At 37.1% G+C, this 18,205-nt stretch overlaps 1 protein-coding gene across 1 annotated transcript; it reads left to right on the top strand.

The window, feature by feature from the left end:
• Positions 1 to 96: 96 nt before the first annotated feature.
• LRIT3 (leucine rich repeat, Ig-like and transmembrane domains 3) lies at positions 97 to 17,927 on the top strand (the record flags this gene model as incomplete). The annotated part of the gene is made up of 4 exons (XM_081304707.1): positions 97 to 212; positions 4,197 to 4,669; positions 15,163 to 15,468; positions 16,846 to 17,927. 4 exons carry the CDS (start codon positions 97 to 99, stop codon positions 17,925 to 17,927), a joined length of 1,977 nt encoding a protein of 658 aa, XP_081160833.1.
• Positions 17,928 to 18,205: the final 278 nt, after the last annotated feature.

The following is an 18,205-nucleotide window of genomic DNA, read 5'->3' as shown; positions in this document are numbered from 1 at the left end:
TGTTGCTAAATGACGGCTTGCATTCCTGGAACACCAGTTTCTGAATGTTTAGGATTTAGTTTTTACCTTTTGTTCAAATTACCTCTGGAAGAAGCCATGCTTCTTTTTGCACATCTGTGCATTGTGCTCAGCTTTTTGGAAGTAGTGAGGTGTTCGTGTCCTTCTCAGTGCACCTGTGATCTTCGTGGCAGAGATGACGACTCAGGTTCAAGGTATGTTCCTCTCCTTGCTACTAAAGGTTCTAATTATTCCAAGAAAAAAGCCCAAACAAGTCAGCCTTATTTTGAAAGCAAATTTATTTTCAGAAATCAGAGAAGGAAAAAAAAAAAAGAAATCAGAGAAGGTTTAATTTATATACACTTTAGTTTAATTGTGTTAATACTGATCACCCACTGCTTTATTATTCTCATTTTGAGCAGTGTAACTCTCAAAAGCCTCACATGATTTGGAATTTCCAAACACAATGTGTTACAAAAATATTCACTACACTCATATTCATAAAATGTCCCTTTCAGGAGGTTGAGACATTTAAGTGTGTGTAGAGAGCTCAGGCCTTGATTCTAGAAAGTCGAAGAGGGCTCCCCTGGGAAACCTGTGGGATGTGGGCATGTCATTGGCTGCCAGGGTGTTTTCCCTGTTTCCTCTGATGATTCTTCATGCCAACAACTGGATAAAAGAAAGAATAATCATAAATGTGAAGCCAGAGAGGCTCATAATTAGAATTTTTCATTTTGACTAATGAAATGGACAAGGTAATGATTATAGGTCATCACTGAAGTTATTTAATCTCAAGGTTATTTTAACATCTACCTGTGCAGTAAGAAAAGGAATTTATGGACAACAAACACTTTCAGATATGAGTTAAATGCAAAACAGAACTCTTTATTAGCTAAATGAAGTAGATCTTTTTTGGTTTTGGAAATGGTATTTAATAATAAAATCAGATTATTTTTGATTTGGTGGTTGAAATAAGCAGTGAGTGAGTCTCTTAAACAAAGTAATCTATTTAAAAAAAAAAAAAAACAAACAGCACCAGGGCTGGGGTTGTGGCTAGAGGTAGAACGTTTGCTTTGTATGTGTGAGGCACTGGGTTCGATCCTCAGCACCACATAAAAATAAATAAATAAAATAAAGATATTAACTATAAAAAAAGAAAGAAAAAACCCAGCACCATTTTAACCAAAGAATAATAATAATTAAACCATATTTGTGAGTAGTTTGTCTTGTTAACATATTAGCTTTATTTAACTAATTCATGGTATCTTTTTGAGATGTTTATAAGGTGGTTAAAGACAATGAAAAGAACACAAGTTAAAGACCTATTTGCCCAAGTATATGCAATAGTTAATGATCAGACCAGAGTACTAGCTATAAAACTATCATAGAAATGTTTCTTTCCCCAAAGTGGCCTCATTACCAGAGGCTTTTACAAAAAGCACAGAATAATAATAATAATGCTTGGCAAGATATATACAAGTAATCTAGTTCAACCCCTATCATTTTATTATTTTATTTTTTATTTGTTCTTTTTTGATATACATGACAGTATATTTTGACGTATTGTACATACATGGAATACAACTTATTCTAATTAAGATCCTCTGTCATTTTATAAGTACAGAATTTAAACTGACAGAGATGAAAGGACTTGTGCTAGGTTGCCGATTTAGAGTGGTTGATTGAGATGCTAGGCCTTGTGGGTTCCTGTCTAGGCTTTTTTCTATTGTGGCACACTGAAATACTCATTGGGTAGGACTGCTATTATTGTGAAATAAAACAACACTGGAATATGTGATAAAATAAACTAGAGATGAGTAACAGGCATCCCTAGAGAATTCTAATGATTCCACAAGTTATTCTCCTAAGGTTTTAGAAAGGAGAGGATGCTCAGGATATTGTTGCTTTGTTCTTCTTACCTCTGTTTAGGTTATAGGCTGGCTTTCACAATGAACTGATTTAATGTGTTTTACTAAGTGGCCATTTTATTGTTGACTTACTAAATATATAGCATATCATAATTTAGATGACATTTTGCAAAGCTATTTATTATTAACTCAGATGAATATATGATGGAAGAAAAATGGCCTTTATTTTCAGGCTTAAATGAATCTAGGTTCTCAAATTCCTCTTACTTTAAACTCATGGGACAGACTTGTTTTTCTATGCCTGTTTTACTTGTGCCAATAAACAAGACCACAATGTGACTTGCTCAAGGTCACTTATGTTTGAGAGTGCCAAAGGGAATAATTCAGTTTCTGGTTTATTCCTTAGGTGGAAAGCCATTCACAGGTTATGTAAACACTTGATACCCCCCACAAAGTAATCCTTTCAAATAGGGTCAGTTTATGATTTTAACAGGGTATTCTTTTAACATGGACCATTTCCTAAAGACGTGCACTTTGGAGGTGGAAAGAGTGGGTGTGAAAGGTGGCTCTGTAACCCACTAGCTGGGTGACCTTGGAAAGTCACCTAATGTTGTTGGGCCTCTGTTATTTTAGATGTAAAATTGGATTGTTGTTAATAGCAGAAAACATCTATTGAGGGAGCTCAAAGAACAACAAAGAAAGTGTGAGCTGATCACTCTGTGTGGCTCAAGGCTGGAGATGCTGATGACAGACAGGTAGTAGAGTCTGTGGTTAAGAGACAGACTTCACAGGCATGGTGGTACACACCTATTATCCCAGCAACTCGGGAAGTTAAGGCAGGACGATGGCACATTTGAGACCAGCCTTTGCAACTTAGTGAGACCCTGTCAAGAAAAGAACAAAAAAGAAAAGAAATACCTACTGAGTGCTTATTGTATCCAGAAAGATGTAGAATTTTGTATCTTATTTATTTATTTGTTTGGTTTTTTGTTTGTTTTTGCAGTGCTAGGGATCAAACCCAAGGTTTTGCATATGCTAGGCAAGTGCTCTACAACTGAACTACACCCTCAACACCTTTACATCTCTTTAAATTAATCATTGTAATAGTGCCATATGGAAAAATGAGGCTGTGGGTCTGATGAAGAGGCTTTCCTTGGCTATAGAGGAGATGACAGAGCTTAGAACTGAACCAAGATTAGCCCAGAGCAGGCTGTTGTGATGGTTAAATAGAGTTGCACAGGCCCTGGCATGGAAATAACTCCATTAAAAATAAGGTCAGACCACATGAAATTGCTGATATTTGATCATTACTTACTACAAAAATGGTCATTTCATATGATGTAGCATCATAGTTGCTGCTGTCATAATGGTAAAGATGAAGAAGACAATGCATTGTTAATGAACAGGTTTACCAGAATGAACATGTATTTTGTGAAAACCAAGTAGGGAATGAAAAATTGATACATTTGGAGTAGGAATTATTGAGGTCTCCTTGTATTAATTTTTTTAAAAATAAGTAATAACAAATATGTAATATTTATGATTAAGCACCAATTATCATGACATCAATATTCATAAAGTCAAAATACAAGAAGTGTACAGGAAAAATAGAAAAACAATAGAAATGAGTTGTGGAAGATGATGTAGAAAAAACTGAGAATGAATTTAAGAAAATAATCTCAAGTAGATATTATTATGGTTTGGCTAAGAGGTGTCCCCTTAAAGCTCCTGTGTTGATGCAGGAATATGCAGAGCTGAAATGATTAGATCATAAGAGCTGTCACCCAATCAGTCCATGCTAGTTTGAGTGGACTGAGGGGATGGTCATTGCAAGCAGGTGGGGCATGGCTGGAGAAGGTGGGTCCTGAAGTGTTTCATCCTTCCTTGAGGCCCTTTCGCTTTCTCTCTCTGCTTCCAGCAGTCACGAATGGAGCAGCACTTCTCTATCACATCCTTCCACCATGATGTTTTGTCTCACCTTGGGCCCAGAGTTAGGTGTTGGCCCACCATGGATTAAATCTCTGAAACACAAAATAAACTTTCCCTCTTCTAAGTTGATCTAGTCAGGTATTTTGGTCAGAGTGCTGAAGAACTGATCATCACAGACATAAGTAACATAATTGATACAATAATATAGAAAATAGATTCAGTAGATCTAATTAGTATAAATCAAATACTATATACTAAAAAGACGAAGTATCTTTTCCTATTATCCATGGAATAATGATAATAAAGGTCCACATATTGCCCTAAACCATAACTAAATTACAAAACAGGAACAACATGGACAACATTCTTTGATTGTAATCTTGCATTACTGTTTGACACTAGGTTGGTGCTATGTAATGACCTGGATATGAACCAAGTCCCCATGAACCTCCCTGTGGATACCTCAAAACTTCGCATAGAAAAAACCGTCATCCGCACAATTCCAGCTGAGGCCTTCTATTACCTGGTGGAGCTCCAGTACCTCTGGCTGGCTTACAATTCTGTGGCCAGCATTGACCCCAGCAGCTTTTACAACCTAAAGCAGCTGCATGAGTTGCGCCTGGACGGGAATTCTCTGGCCAACTTCCCCTGGGTGTCTCTGCGGGACATGCCCCACCTGAGGACCCTGGATTTGCACAATAACAGAATCACCAGTGTGCCAAATGAGGCGGTCAGGTATCTGAAGAACCTCACCTACTTGGATTTATCAAGCAACAGACTAACCACACTGCCGCCCGATTTCCTGGAGAGCTGGTCTCACTTAGTTACAACACCATCTAGAGGCCCAGATCTTTTACCAAGAAGAATTATTCTTGGTGAGCTCATAAGTCTCTGGGATTTTCATATATAGATACCTTGCTACACATTCCTTTAGTGGTCCAGAATCTACTGGATTTGGTTTCTTTGTATTTGCATTTGTGTGTGTTATACTGGGGACGGAGCCCTGGGGCCTCATACATACAAAACATTTGCTCTACTGCTGAGATACATCACCAGCCTTTATTTGCACTTTTTAGAAATTAGTTCTTTTTAGTTACACATGACAATAGAATATACTATGGATAATTATAGAAGCATAAAATATAATTTGTTCTAATTCAGTCCTTAGTATTTCCCCTTTCCCTCCCTTCCTCCCACCCCATTCCCTTCCCTTTACTGATCTTTCTGCTATTTACTTATTATTTTTTAAATTAGTGTCTTGTGGATGTACATGATGGTGAGATTCACTATGATATATTCATATATGTACATAGGAGAGTTAAATCAGTTTCATTCCACTAAGTTTTCCTATCCCATTCCACAGTTTTAATAGAATAGTTCCCTATCAGCTAAACTCGATCTAGCTATTTTCCCTCTGCAAGATGTATTGTGTATGGGGGCGTGGGGGTGTGTGTGTAGTGATGGGGAGAATGAGCCTCATTAAACAGGCTTCAAGTTGAGAGGCATAATCTACCATCTGCCCTGACTCTTGTGAACACACTGATCTCCAAACTTGGAGATCATTCAACCTTCTACTCTGTTAACTTTTCAACCCTTCTCCAGGCTTCTTAGGAGTGGGAGAGAGCCAGTACTTAAATTAGTTATGGAGAATAGTTTCCAGAAATGTGGAGACACCAGTTGTTTCATTGGCGTGGTGAAAGCCTGATTGAGAACAATGAACAAAGGCCTTTCTCATGGGTATTTTTTTGGCAATGAAGTCTTATATATTTTTGTTTGAGACATAAGCCCGAAGCCTTGATCAAGCAGTTTGATTTGTCAAAATTTTGTTATACTTTTCACCTAATAAGTTGTCAATTCCCAGCTTATGTCTTCATAACTGTAGAAGTGGTTGTATTTAACTTCTGGGTCAGTGAAGTGTCTTGTCAACAAAGATATGAAATGTGTGCCATGCAGCCTTGCTGACCAGTATCACATGCTCCAGATTTGTTGAAATAAAATATATAGTTAAGTTTTTAATTTTTTTTAGTTGTAGATGGACACAATACCTTTATTTTATTTATTTATTATTATGGGATGCTAAGGATCAAATCCAGGACCTCGCACATGCTATGCAAGTGCTCTACCATTGAGCCACAACCCCAGCCCTGTGTATTACTTTTATAATGATAATAACCATGATAATAAATAGCAAGTTGTATGAAATATGCGGAGCCATGTTCGCTATGTTACACAGGGAATAGAAGTGTCACCTCTCAAGAGAAGACTAATTGATGTGTATGAATTACACAAAAGCCTCATTTTTTAACCTGGAAAATGGGGATTTCAACCTGACTCTATTTTGCTTGCATGACTATGATGAGAATGAAATGAGATATTTTATGTGACAGTTCTTTGGAAGATGGAGTGCACAGTCTCTGAAGTTATGCTTATAGATTAGCATAACAGAAGAGACGGGGTAGGAGTGTCTTGTAAAGACACTATTCAGCTTTTTTGTCACTTCCACAGTATGTGAGTCTTCCAGTTGCATTATTGAAATATAGTGATAAGAACTGGTCTAGATTTTCTAGAATTTACTATTTGCCTGTACCAATTACATCTTTGCAGGTGCCCTGTGGAATTTCCAGTGGGCTATGTCCTGCTTTTATTTTTTATTACCCTTATTATGGTTAGTAGATGGAGGTTCTATTTGCAATAATAATAGTAATAGCTGGTCTTGAGGGAGCTACTCAGGGCAGGCCTAGTTCTAATATTTAACATAAGTAGGTTCTTCTGGCCTTATTAACACCATGGGAAGTACCCTTTCCTCCTCATTCTATAAATGAAGACAAACAGCACACAGGTAAGCCACGTGACCAAGTTCATGCACCATGTGGTGGGGAAGCTGAGGTGTGAACACTGCCTGTCCTAGGGACCACCCCATCCCCACTCCTCTGTAATACAACGTATGTAATAATACCAAAGTTATTGTCCTCATAAACACATCACTTAAAGGATCTCATTAAATCATGTATTTATTTAATTAAAAACAAAACAAACAAAAAACCTCAGGGGCAGGCTTTTCAGTTGCTCTCTTCAACATGAGTGAAAATATCAACTTAGTAAAATTGTTCTTTCATGTATCCACAAAAACCATAAACGAGTGTCCTGCAAGTAAACATTTAAATGAACCATGAACACTTGACTTTTTTTTAAACTTGATTTTTTGATTTGTAATACAAGTAAATTTCCATGGTCTCTTTCTTAAGTTGTAGCCAATATTTACACAAGCATCTTCTGTAAGGCCTACCACCGTTTATCTTGAAGGAAAAAACCTGCGCTTGGAGAAGGCATAAATACTTTATTGGATGTTTTTTACTGGTGCCCAGATTTTTCAGTGGTAAACATGGGTTTCTTCTACTCATGATGGAATTTGCCTGAAGGGCAGTGGCAGCCTGAGTATTCCCACAGAAATTTTTAAGATGGCATTAATTTACTTCAGGCAACACTTATCCCTCTCTGTCCATATGGCTGGCACTTCACTAGGATCTTTGCTAGAACTGCAGAAGACAAATTCAAATTGTTAAGTCTCCACCTTCCTAGGTGCTCTCCTCCCATACATCTGCTGAGCCCTCAGAAGAGCTCCACAAGGTGTCTTTAATTACCAACACCCTCTTTTTACAGCTGGTGAGGACATAGAGTCAAGCTCCAAATTCACAGTCCCTCTCCAGAGACATTGCTCTTAAGTTTTAAACTATAATTTTTAATTAAGAGGTTGAGATATACTTTGTATACAGTGAAAAGCAAGATCAAAGTGTATAATTTGGTAAATTCTGGTAAATGTTTACCCTGTGTAACGCACACCTTTATAATAGAGAATATTGTTATCCCCTTGGAAATTTCCCCTGAGCCCCTTCCCTGTCAATCTCCCCTCATCCCAGTCACTATTTTGATTTCTATCACCATGGGTTAATTTTGCTTGCTCTAGAATGCCATAGAAATGCAATCATACAGCATGCATTCCAGGGCTGGGGTTCTTTTCTCCCAGCAGCATGTTTCTGAGATTCATCTGTGTTGTTGCACATATCAGTTGTTCCTTATTGCAGGATCGTATTCAAATGTGTGAATGAATCCATTGTTCAGCCTTCCTCCCTGTTGGACACATGAGCTGTTTCTAGTTTGGAGCTATTATGAATTAGGCTTCTGTTAACATTCTTGTGCAAAGGTTTTTGTGGCATGTTTTCATTTCTCTTGGATAAATCTCTAAGATTGAAATTTCTGGGTTATAGAACAGCTATAGGTATTACCTTTTAAGGAACTTCCAGGTTTCCAAAAAGGTTACATAACTTTATACAATCCCATTAGCACTTAGGACAGCCTGATTGATCCATATCCTCCTGAATACTTCATGTTGTCTTTTTCATATTAGTTATTCTATAACTATTCCTAAGCAAGTTGCTCAGGAAGCAGTATCACATTGTGATTTTAGTTTAGAAGTATATATATTTCTAGGGATTTCTAGGTATTGAACCGAGGGGCACTTTACCACTGCCCTAGTCTTTTTTTTAATGTATTTATTTATTTATCTATCTATTTTTATGTGTTGCTGAGGATGGAACCCAGTGCCTCACACATGCCAGATGAGTGCACTACCACTGAGAAACAACCCCAGTCCCCCAGTCCTTTTTTATTTTTAATTTTGTGACAGTTTCTGAGGCTGGCTTTGAACTAGCAATCCTCCTGCCCTCAGCCTCCTTAGTTTCTGGGATTACAGATGTGCACCACTGTGCCTGGCTTATTTGTATATATTCTTTTATGAAATACCTGTTCATGAATTTTGTCTAATTTTTTTAGGATTATTTATCTTTCTTTACTATTGAAGGCAAGTCTTTTCTCAGTTATAAGGAATATAACTATTTTCTCTAAGGTTGGTTTGTCTATTCACTTTTTCATGGAGCATTTGGTTAGAAAGTCTTTTAAGTTTTGGTGACATCTAGTTTGTTAGTTTTATCTTTTACAGTTAGTGCTTTCTGTGTACCATCTAAGAAATATTTGCTTACCTCAAGATGATGAAGATATTCTGTTTTCTTTATAGTTTTAGCTTTTATATTCAGTTTTTACCTGTACATTTATATTAGTAATCAGTATTTATATTATACTTATGACTATTATCCATCTCAAAATAGTTTTTGAGGCTAGTGGGAGGTTGGAGTTGAAGTTTATTAATTTTTTCCAAACAGATACTCAGTTATTCCAGCATCGTCTATTGAAAAGATTTTCCTTTCCCATTCAATTGCTAACCATAACTGTTTCCACAAAGCTGAGTAAGGCATTATCTTCACCTTCAAGGACTTATGTCTGTACAAGAATTTATTCCTGACTTTTTATAAACACACACACACACACACACACACACACACACATCATATTCAATCCAACCACTTTAATCCAAGAAAAATTACTCTTTTAGAAAGGGAATAAATCAAAGCTCACTTGTCCCATCCAAGAACAGTTATATGAAATAAATAAATTAATTCAAATTATTGTGATTGTAGCTGGTGTACTACCTTGAAGGAATGCAGTACAAGTAACAATTTAACTTTATAGAGTTTCTGTACCTTTGTCCCCACAAGAAAAAAAAAACTAATAAATGTGTTCAGTTCCTGAGTTACTTTTTATTCAGGTTTTAAAAATTGTACCTTAGATGTTTTAAAATTAGGATAGTTATATACATATTATATTTTTGAAAATATTTTTAAAAATTTATACCTGGCTTACATTAATTAATTTTTTAAAGAATTTTATTTCATAGTTAACATACTTTTGCCATTTTTATTTTTTGCAGTGCTGGGGAATTGAACCTAGGCCCTCATGTATATGCTAGGCAACTGCTCTACCACTGTGCTACATCACCAGCCCTGTTAACACATTTTTATATTGGTTCCAAAGTATGAATGAAACTGTTAATGTTATAGCTCTTGAATCTTTCTCTATATAGACATTTTTACTTCAGGTGCTGTTGCTTGGATAATTTTTATTTGTAGATTATAGCACTTACAGCTGCCACCCATGTTTTTAGGTGACAGAGATGGGTTATGATATAAGAAGAATTAGATTAGGAGGCTAAAAAAAAAGTCTGGGAGTTATTCAGGACTTTAATCCACTTACAAAGTCAAAGTAGTGATCTCTTTGTTCTTTGGTTTCCTCTGGCGTGAAATTGGAAGAACAATACTGTCTCCCTGAGTTGCTACAAAACAACGTGGTGGCATAAGACATAACAAGGTTGTGTGGCAGGTGCTTTAAAATCTAGATACTTAAGTTCAAATCCTGGCTGCCCAATTGTGTGACCTTGAACAGATTCCTTAACCTTCCCAAAGCTTGGTTTTCTCATCTTCACAACATGCAATTGTAAGGACTGAGTTAGAGCCTTCCTTAGATGTTTAGTGCTGTTGTGAGATAACTTTCCATGTCTCTCTAGACTGTTTCATGTCTCGTGAGCAGAGGTAGATACTAACATTGCCTTTTATTCTGCACTGTCTTTGCAAGGATTTTTGTTAAGAAAACAGATTTGGAAAGTAGAGCTAAGCCTCTCTCCAGAGCAAAGGGTTGGCAGGCTTACTAAGATGATGGTTTCTTCCAGTACTGAATGATCTATGAACTGTGGCCAAGCCACCTTCTATTTTCTATGAGGGTTTCCCACAATGTGGTTCTCTCAGTGCTCATATCAGGGAAGTCTTAGACAAACTGCAGTGGGTTTGGCATTCCTTGAACCAAAATAATCTCTTAGAGCCTTTACAGTTCTTGACAAGTGCCATATTTTCCACAGAGGAAATAATATTTTTTAACTTCTTGTTAGTATTATCAAAGAAAAAATCTATCTTAATAAGTCCAGGTGGCTTGAAAATTTAAGGCATTCTATGGAATTATTATCTATTATTCTACATAATTATTATTAATTTTATTTGATGTTCTCATTGGCAGACTTAGAAACTAATCTTAAAGTCAAATAATGAAATTGCTATGGTGAACAGAGATTTTATATTTAGGTTGACAAAAATGTATACATATAAAATTTAATTCACCTTTTATTTTGATATAACTATTTTTTGTACTGTATTTCTGAATTTTTACTATATTAAGGTGGGTATACACATGTTTTGTTCTAAAATATTTTGATTTATTTTTATCTACCTTAAAATATTTCTTTTCATCCTCTTAAGTGCAAGGATAACACATCTTTGCTTGAAGGGCACTTGTCATTTTGCCCCCTGTGCTCTTCTTCTCAATAGTGTTATTTCTCCTAAATCAGTGAGCAAGTGTGTGACTGGATCTTCACTTTGAGAACTGATCAGTTGTGAGAGGGGAACCATATTTTCATTTCATTGACTTCTTACTAATTTAATTACATCATAATTCTGACAATACCAATTGATGGAAAACTCAAAAATTTTAACCTTTCGAAACTTTTCGGGGAGAAGGGTACCAGGGATTGAACTCAGAGATACTTGACCATTGAGCCACATCCCAAGCCCTATTTTATATTTTATTTAGAGACAGGGTCTCACTGAGCTGCTTAGTACCTTGTTTTTGCTGAGGCTGGCTTTGAACTCACGATCCTTCGGCCTCAGCCTCCTGAGCTGCTGGAATTACAGGCATGTGCCATCACACCTGACTGATGTTAAAAGTTTTTTGAGTTTTTTATATATTATGGTATTAATCCCCTGCCAGAGGAGCAGCTGGCAAAGATTTCTCCCATTCTTTAGGTCTCTCTTCATGCTCCTAATCAATTCTTTGATGTGAAGAAGTTTTTTGTTTTGTTTTTTAATTTGATGGCATCCCACTTACTGATTCTTGGTTTTATTTCTTGACTTTAGGGGTCTTGTTCAGGAAGTTGTTGCCTGTACCTATATGATGGAGTGTTGGCCCTATATTTTTTTTCCAGCAGTTGCAATATTTTTTGTTTAATTCCTAAGTTTTTGATCAATTTTGATTTGACCTTTGTGCAGGGTGAGAGGGATCTGATTTCCTTCTTTTACACATGAATATCAAGTTTTCCTATCACCATATGTTAAAAAGGCTATCTTTTCTCCAACATTATATTTTTGACATCTTTGTAAAGTATCTTTCACATCTTTGTAAAGATGGCTGTAAGTCTGTAGGTTTGACTCTGTGTTTTCTATTTCATTGTTCTTCATGTCTATTTTGATGTCAGTACTGTTACATGGAGATGTCAGATGGGTTCTTTATCTCCTGAATTCAAAGAATGAGATCCTCAGAGAAGCAAGAGAGTAGAGTAATAAGATTTATTTAAGGCAGAAATAGGTTCCCACAGTAGGAGAGGAATCCCAAGGGAGGGTATCACAGCCTGTTCTTTGCCTGGGGGCTTCTAAAGGCATATCTGATGCCTAGTGTAGGTGATTGGTGGGGACCCTGTTAATGAGGGACCCTGTTAATGAGGGACCAATCAAACTCTTCAAGGTCTGAGTTTAATAAGGCAGTCATAAGTGCATAAATTCAATCCCTTATTTACATAATTAAGAACATGAGTCCAACCTCATGGTTGGACACGTCTATTGAAAAAAGGTAAGGGTAGATTCTGTGGCTGGCCATTGTTAGGGCTCAGAATCCTGCTGGATAAAGAATAGACATTGTAGTTGGAGCTGTTAGGAACAGTAACAGGTGTTCTAGCTAAGAAGGCACCATTGTGGTTGAAGCTGCAGCGGCAGCAATAAGATGTTCTCTAGGCCCAATGTCCTCTTCCAGGATGACATGATCTCTTTCCTTCTTTCCCTTCTCTGAGACTCTTATCCTGTCTGTCTATGGATGGTCTAGCTTTCTGCCTCAATACCATGCTGGTTTTGTTACTACTGCTCTACTACTGCTCTGTTGTAAAATTTAAGATCACATATTGTGATGCCTCCTGAATCACTCTTCTTGTTCAGAATTGCTTTGGCTATTTTGGGTCTCTTATTCTTCCAAATGAATTTATGGACTGTTCATTTTTCTAGTTCTATGAAGAGTGTCATTGGTATTTTGATGGGAATTACATTGAATTTGTATATTGCTTTTAGTACTATGGCTATTTTGACAATATTAATTCTGCCTATCCAAGAACAAGGAAGGACTTTCCATCTTCTAAGGTCTTTTTCAATTTCTTTTTTTAGTGTTTTACAATGTGAAGTGGGATTTTGAATGTCTATTAACTGACTTCATTATTCTAGGTGCTTCAGTATCTATCAGGTCACATCACCACTAGGACTTTGTTTTTTAATATAGGTATGGATTTCATAAGTTAGGTCTCTTTGTTTTCAGGAAGAAAATGTGGACTAGAATGTAAAAAATGTTTTTCTCTGTGTGAAATTTACTGCTTATTTAGAGTTTGAAATTTTAACCATATTAACATGATGCTTTAAGTATTGTTTAGCAAGATTGGTTAAAGTTTACAGAGATTTTTATCATGATCATTTGAAGAAAACTACACGAATTATTTAATTAAAATTTCATGCACCTATATGAATGAATTACTGCCATTATATATGTTTTATAGATGAGACTGAGAGAGGTTGTTAGATACCTTCCACTATTGTGGAACTTTCTAGAACTGGGATTTCAGTCCAGACATTAGGTTTCAGAGCCACACTTAGTCATTCAGTATAAAAATAAACTAGAGAGTCTGCTTGTGGCATTAAACTGGGTGAAAGAATCAACACTTAAGAGAACAGAATTCAAATGACTATTAATTAATTAGTCATTGATTCACAGGACTTATTGCAAGAGGAAAAAGTTCAAGGTTATATGCTCATGGAAGAAAAGCAAACTTCTAGAATAGAAGATTTTAAAAAGAAAACCCTTACCAATCCTGTCGGAAAAATAATCTAGTCATGAACTGCTACTATAATAACAAAAGGCATAAACAGAAATATAGACTGCACAAATTAGCAGTTAAATTTCCACCCTGGGTAGAAATTTTTAAATTACAGTTTGTCTTCTTGTTTATATTCCACAATCCATTAGTAAATCGTTATGATCACTAATCTCTGCATTGCAGCCTTTTCTGTCTTGGGCTTTCTGTGAGGGTATTCCAGGACATCACCCTTGAGGCCCTCAGAGAGACTTGTCTGCCGTAGTGCTCTGAAACACATCTTAGATCCATCTGAGATTTCAGTAAATAATTTTGTAGTCTGACCCTGAATTTGGTTTTTGCTCTGAACTCACTTCTTAATTTGAGTACTCTGGAGAGGCTGGGATTGGGGAACAGTTTTGGTTCTTATTCATTAACAGTTGTCTAGCTGTGGTTTTTCCTTTGCATTTTACCAGCAAGAAGCTACCAGGCAGCAGTTTCAGCATGTTTTGTGGAACTATCCTTTGGTACATCACTCTTCTCATTGAGTGTGTACTCTGCTTTTCATGCTTACCACAGGTGACAGTGTTGCTAAACGTGTCACTTTTTGCCACTCCAAAGCAAGGATCCACTGTCTTGTTTCCAGTAACTTCTTCCTCACTTCCTTTAAGATCTCACTAACAAGTTCCTGGGAGGCCAAAAGAATTCTGCTAACAGTTCTGAAGGCTGAAGCAGATCCCAAAGGTGTTTGCAACTGGAAATGGTCATCTAACTGCATTCCTTGTAGGTGATTCTCTCTTGAAGAGAGATTTGAGCAAACACCTCACAGAGTCTCCATTTGACCCTCAGGCCATGTCATATGTTTGCCCTTTCCAGCCTTTCCAGTCTCATCTCCTACCACTGGCTGCATTTCACACTATGGTTTTGCTACACAAAATTTGATTACCTCAACATGTCTTCAAATCACTCAAAACCATGACATATTCCAGGCTGAGTTAGATGACTCTCCCCTATATGGTGCTATGAGTACTTTCACATTACCCTAGAAGTATTTCTATCACTGTATTAACAGTATTCTCAGATACTTGGATTCAAATCTTGGCTCTAATCTGAATAATCTTGGTCAAGGATTTTGGCCTGCATCTCCCTTCACTTCATCACCACTCATGTAGGGATGACCTCAACCACCAAGTTATTTGGTCTCTTTGTGACTCAGCTTCTTAATCTTTAAAATGGGAATAATAATACTATCTTGGTCAGGATTATCGGGATTAAATGAGATAATACAGGTTAGTGTTTAGAGTAGAACCCAGAACAGAGTCCATGCTCAGTAAATATAAACTATGATAATTAATGATCTGAACTAACAGACAAGATGTGTTCTTCAAGGTCGCTGAATTGTAGGGCACAACTGATATCCAGTTGACTGTATTTGGTCCCTCAAGCACTTCTATTATTAGAGAGACTATAGACACCTCCTTTCTCAAGAAGCTGTGATATCTGAATTTGTCAGAATATCATTGATTATCCCTTTTCTCCCTTCTGTTTTAGGTCTGCAGGACAACCCTTGGTTCTGTGACTGTCACATTTCCAAAATAATTGAGTTGTCAAAGGTTGCTGATCCGACCATAGTGCTTCTTGACCCAATGATGGTGTGTAGTGACCCTGAGCACCTCTCAGGGATTTTGTTTCAGAAGGCTGAGTTGGAACAGTGTCTGAAGCCATCCGTGATGACTTCGGCCACCAAAATCATGTCAGCTCTGGGAAGTAATGTTCTGCTGCGGTGTGATGCCACTGGCTACCCCACCCCACGGCTCACATGGACCAGATCTGACAGCTCACCAGTTAATTATACAGGTATTTTCTTCATTCAGCCCTATGAAACCAGGAGTTTGCAAAAGTCTGAATTTAATCTCATGTTCCTGTATAATTTGAAATTGGCAGATTAACTCTAATAAAACACATGAGAATTGTTGGATGCAAGGGATTTGAAAGGTGCTATTTATTGATTAATATATTTCTCAGATTATCTTGATCTAGATAAAGTTAGACAACCTAATCTTTTTTTTTCTTAAGTAGAAGTCCAGTGGATGGACATAAGGCCCTTGTTGTTGCTCTATCATTTAGGATACGGCTCACTTGAAAATGTAAAACCATCAAAAAAATTTTTAAAATGATTTTCATACAAGAGTATCCTTTTGAATGATTATTTAAATAAATTAAATGGAAACCTTATTATGAGGCAAAAGCATAAATTTTAGAAATGCTGATTACCTAGACTTTTCAGATCTTTCCAAACCCATACTTTAGTGACTTAGTGATATTCTGATGATTAAAGGTATATAATTTTGAAACGCTTCAAAATGAATTAAAATTGAGGTCTAAATAATGAAACCTGATGGATCACAAAAGTCAAGGCTTCAAATTCCTCAAATAACTAGTAAAGAGCCCACAGTTTAAACTGGTGACCTAACTTTTGGGCTATTGGTATATTTCAGAAAACTTCTAAAATCAAAACAGAATGGAAATATGTTTAGATTTTAGTGTTTAGGAAAGCAAAATTATAATTTTGTAAAAACTATATATTATTCTGCAAGCAAAAGCATCTATAGCTTACTGGTTTGCCTAAGTTAAATATAAAGGATTTAGAATACAAATGACAACTCTTCCATGACCCTGAATGATGGACTATCTTCTGGATATGTGGATAAATGCATTTTATTACAATTAAAAAAATATGTTGAGCAATATTTAAATGAGGTCTTTTGATAAACATTTTATAGAATCATATTTAAAATTGGAAGGGACCTCTAAGATCACCATCTTACCCTCTTTTTTTCGAAAATGTCTAAAGACACTAATGGACTTATCTAAAATTACATACTATTTAGTAAACAAAAGTTTGCTAGAATTCAAATTTCCAGTAGAGTGTTTGCCTAGCCAACTCAAAGCCCTGGTTCAATCCCCAGTACCAAAAAATTTAAATTTAATTAAATTAAAAATAAAATATCATCCCCCATACAGATCTCACAGCACCTGGCAGGTCCTGGAGTTCATAAAAACCATCTGCAGAGTCATTAGCCTCCATCAGAGACTTGTAAAGTACCATTTACTTCTTGACTTATATGAGAGGGATGGATATAAAACAGGTAGTTGTTTCCTTCTTAGCTGGCATGACTGCTCAAATTTTTCCTTTTTCTTTTTTTCTCAGAGCATATATTTGTTTTCTTCCAGTAATTCAGGAGTCTCCAGAGGAAGGAGTCAGATGGTCCATAATAAGCTTGACAGGCATTTCTTACAAGGACGCTGGGGATTACAAATGTAAGGCCAAAAATTTGGCTGGGATGTCAGAAGCTGTGGTTACCGTGACAGTGGTTGGCACTGTCACAACCACCATAGCATCAGACACTTCGGAAAGGAGAACTGGAGATCAGCCTGAGGAGGAGGTGCAGCTGGAATTTGGAAGACTGACATCCACACCTTCATCACTGTTATCTCCCTGGTCTCTCTCTTCCTCCTCTTCTTCCTCTTCTTCTTCTTTTTCTACTTCTGCTTTGTCTCCTGCCTCTGTTGCTTCTTCCTCTTTGTCTCCTGTCTCCATTGTTTCAACCACACCTCGAATTTCAGCAAGCATCACCAGGGCCAGCAGGCAGCCGCTCCAGCTCCGACCAGATGGGAAAAGAAAAGTAAAGGTGGAGAAGCTTCCTCCTGCCAGTACCAATAAGAAAGGAGAGCTGGCATTGTTGGATCAAGCAATGCCCCTGGAGACCAATGCCACAATAGAAGACCTTAGGGTGGTCATCGAGACGAAAGAGAGTGTGACCTTAACCTGGAACACCATTAACACCACACATAGCTCTGGGCTGACTGTGCTATATTCCAAGTATGGTGAGAAGGATCTGCTGCTGTTGAATGCAGACCCCAGCAAGAACCAAGTAACCCTAGATGGCTTGGAGCCTGGAAGACAGTACGTGGCATGTGTCTGTCCAAAAGGAGTGCCTCCCCAGAAGGACCAGTGCATCACATTTTCCACTGACAGTGTCGACGAAGGTGATTCACAATGGTCTTTCCTCATCGTGGTGACCAGTACTGCCTGTGTTATTGTCTTGCCGTTAATTTGTTTTTTATTGTATAAAGTTTGCAAACTGCAATGTAAGTCAGAATCTTTCTGGGAAGATGATTTGGCAAAAGAGACTTATATCCAATTTGAGACCCTGTCGCCCAGGTCTCAAAGTCTAGGGGATCTCTGGACAAGAAGGCACAGAGACGATTCAGAAAAGTTGCTGCTGTGTTCTAGGTCAAGTGTGGAATCTTAGATGACTTCTTAAAAGTGACAATTCTAAACCTGAGTATTATTGTTAAGGTTTTGCAGCTCAGGTATGTGTGAGCTACAAAATAAAGCATCCAGTGGTTTAGTTGACCCTCTGTTTGGGTGACTTTTGGACAGCTTTTCATATACTATATAAAATATCCCAAATGGAAGTGTTTTCCAATGTGTTTTTCTTTTTCTTTCTTTTTTTTTTAAAAGAGAGAGGTATGAGAGAGAGAGAGAGAGAGAGAGAGAGAGAGAGAGAGAGAGAGAGAGAGAGAGGAG

Source organism: Spermophilus citellus (assembly GCF_964194105.1).
Source record: "Spermophilus citellus genome assembly, chromosome: 8".
NCBI lineage: Eukaryota > Metazoa > Chordata > Mammalia > Rodentia > Sciuridae > Spermophilus > Spermophilus citellus.
This window is presented reverse-complemented; position numbering and strand designations above follow the sequence as displayed.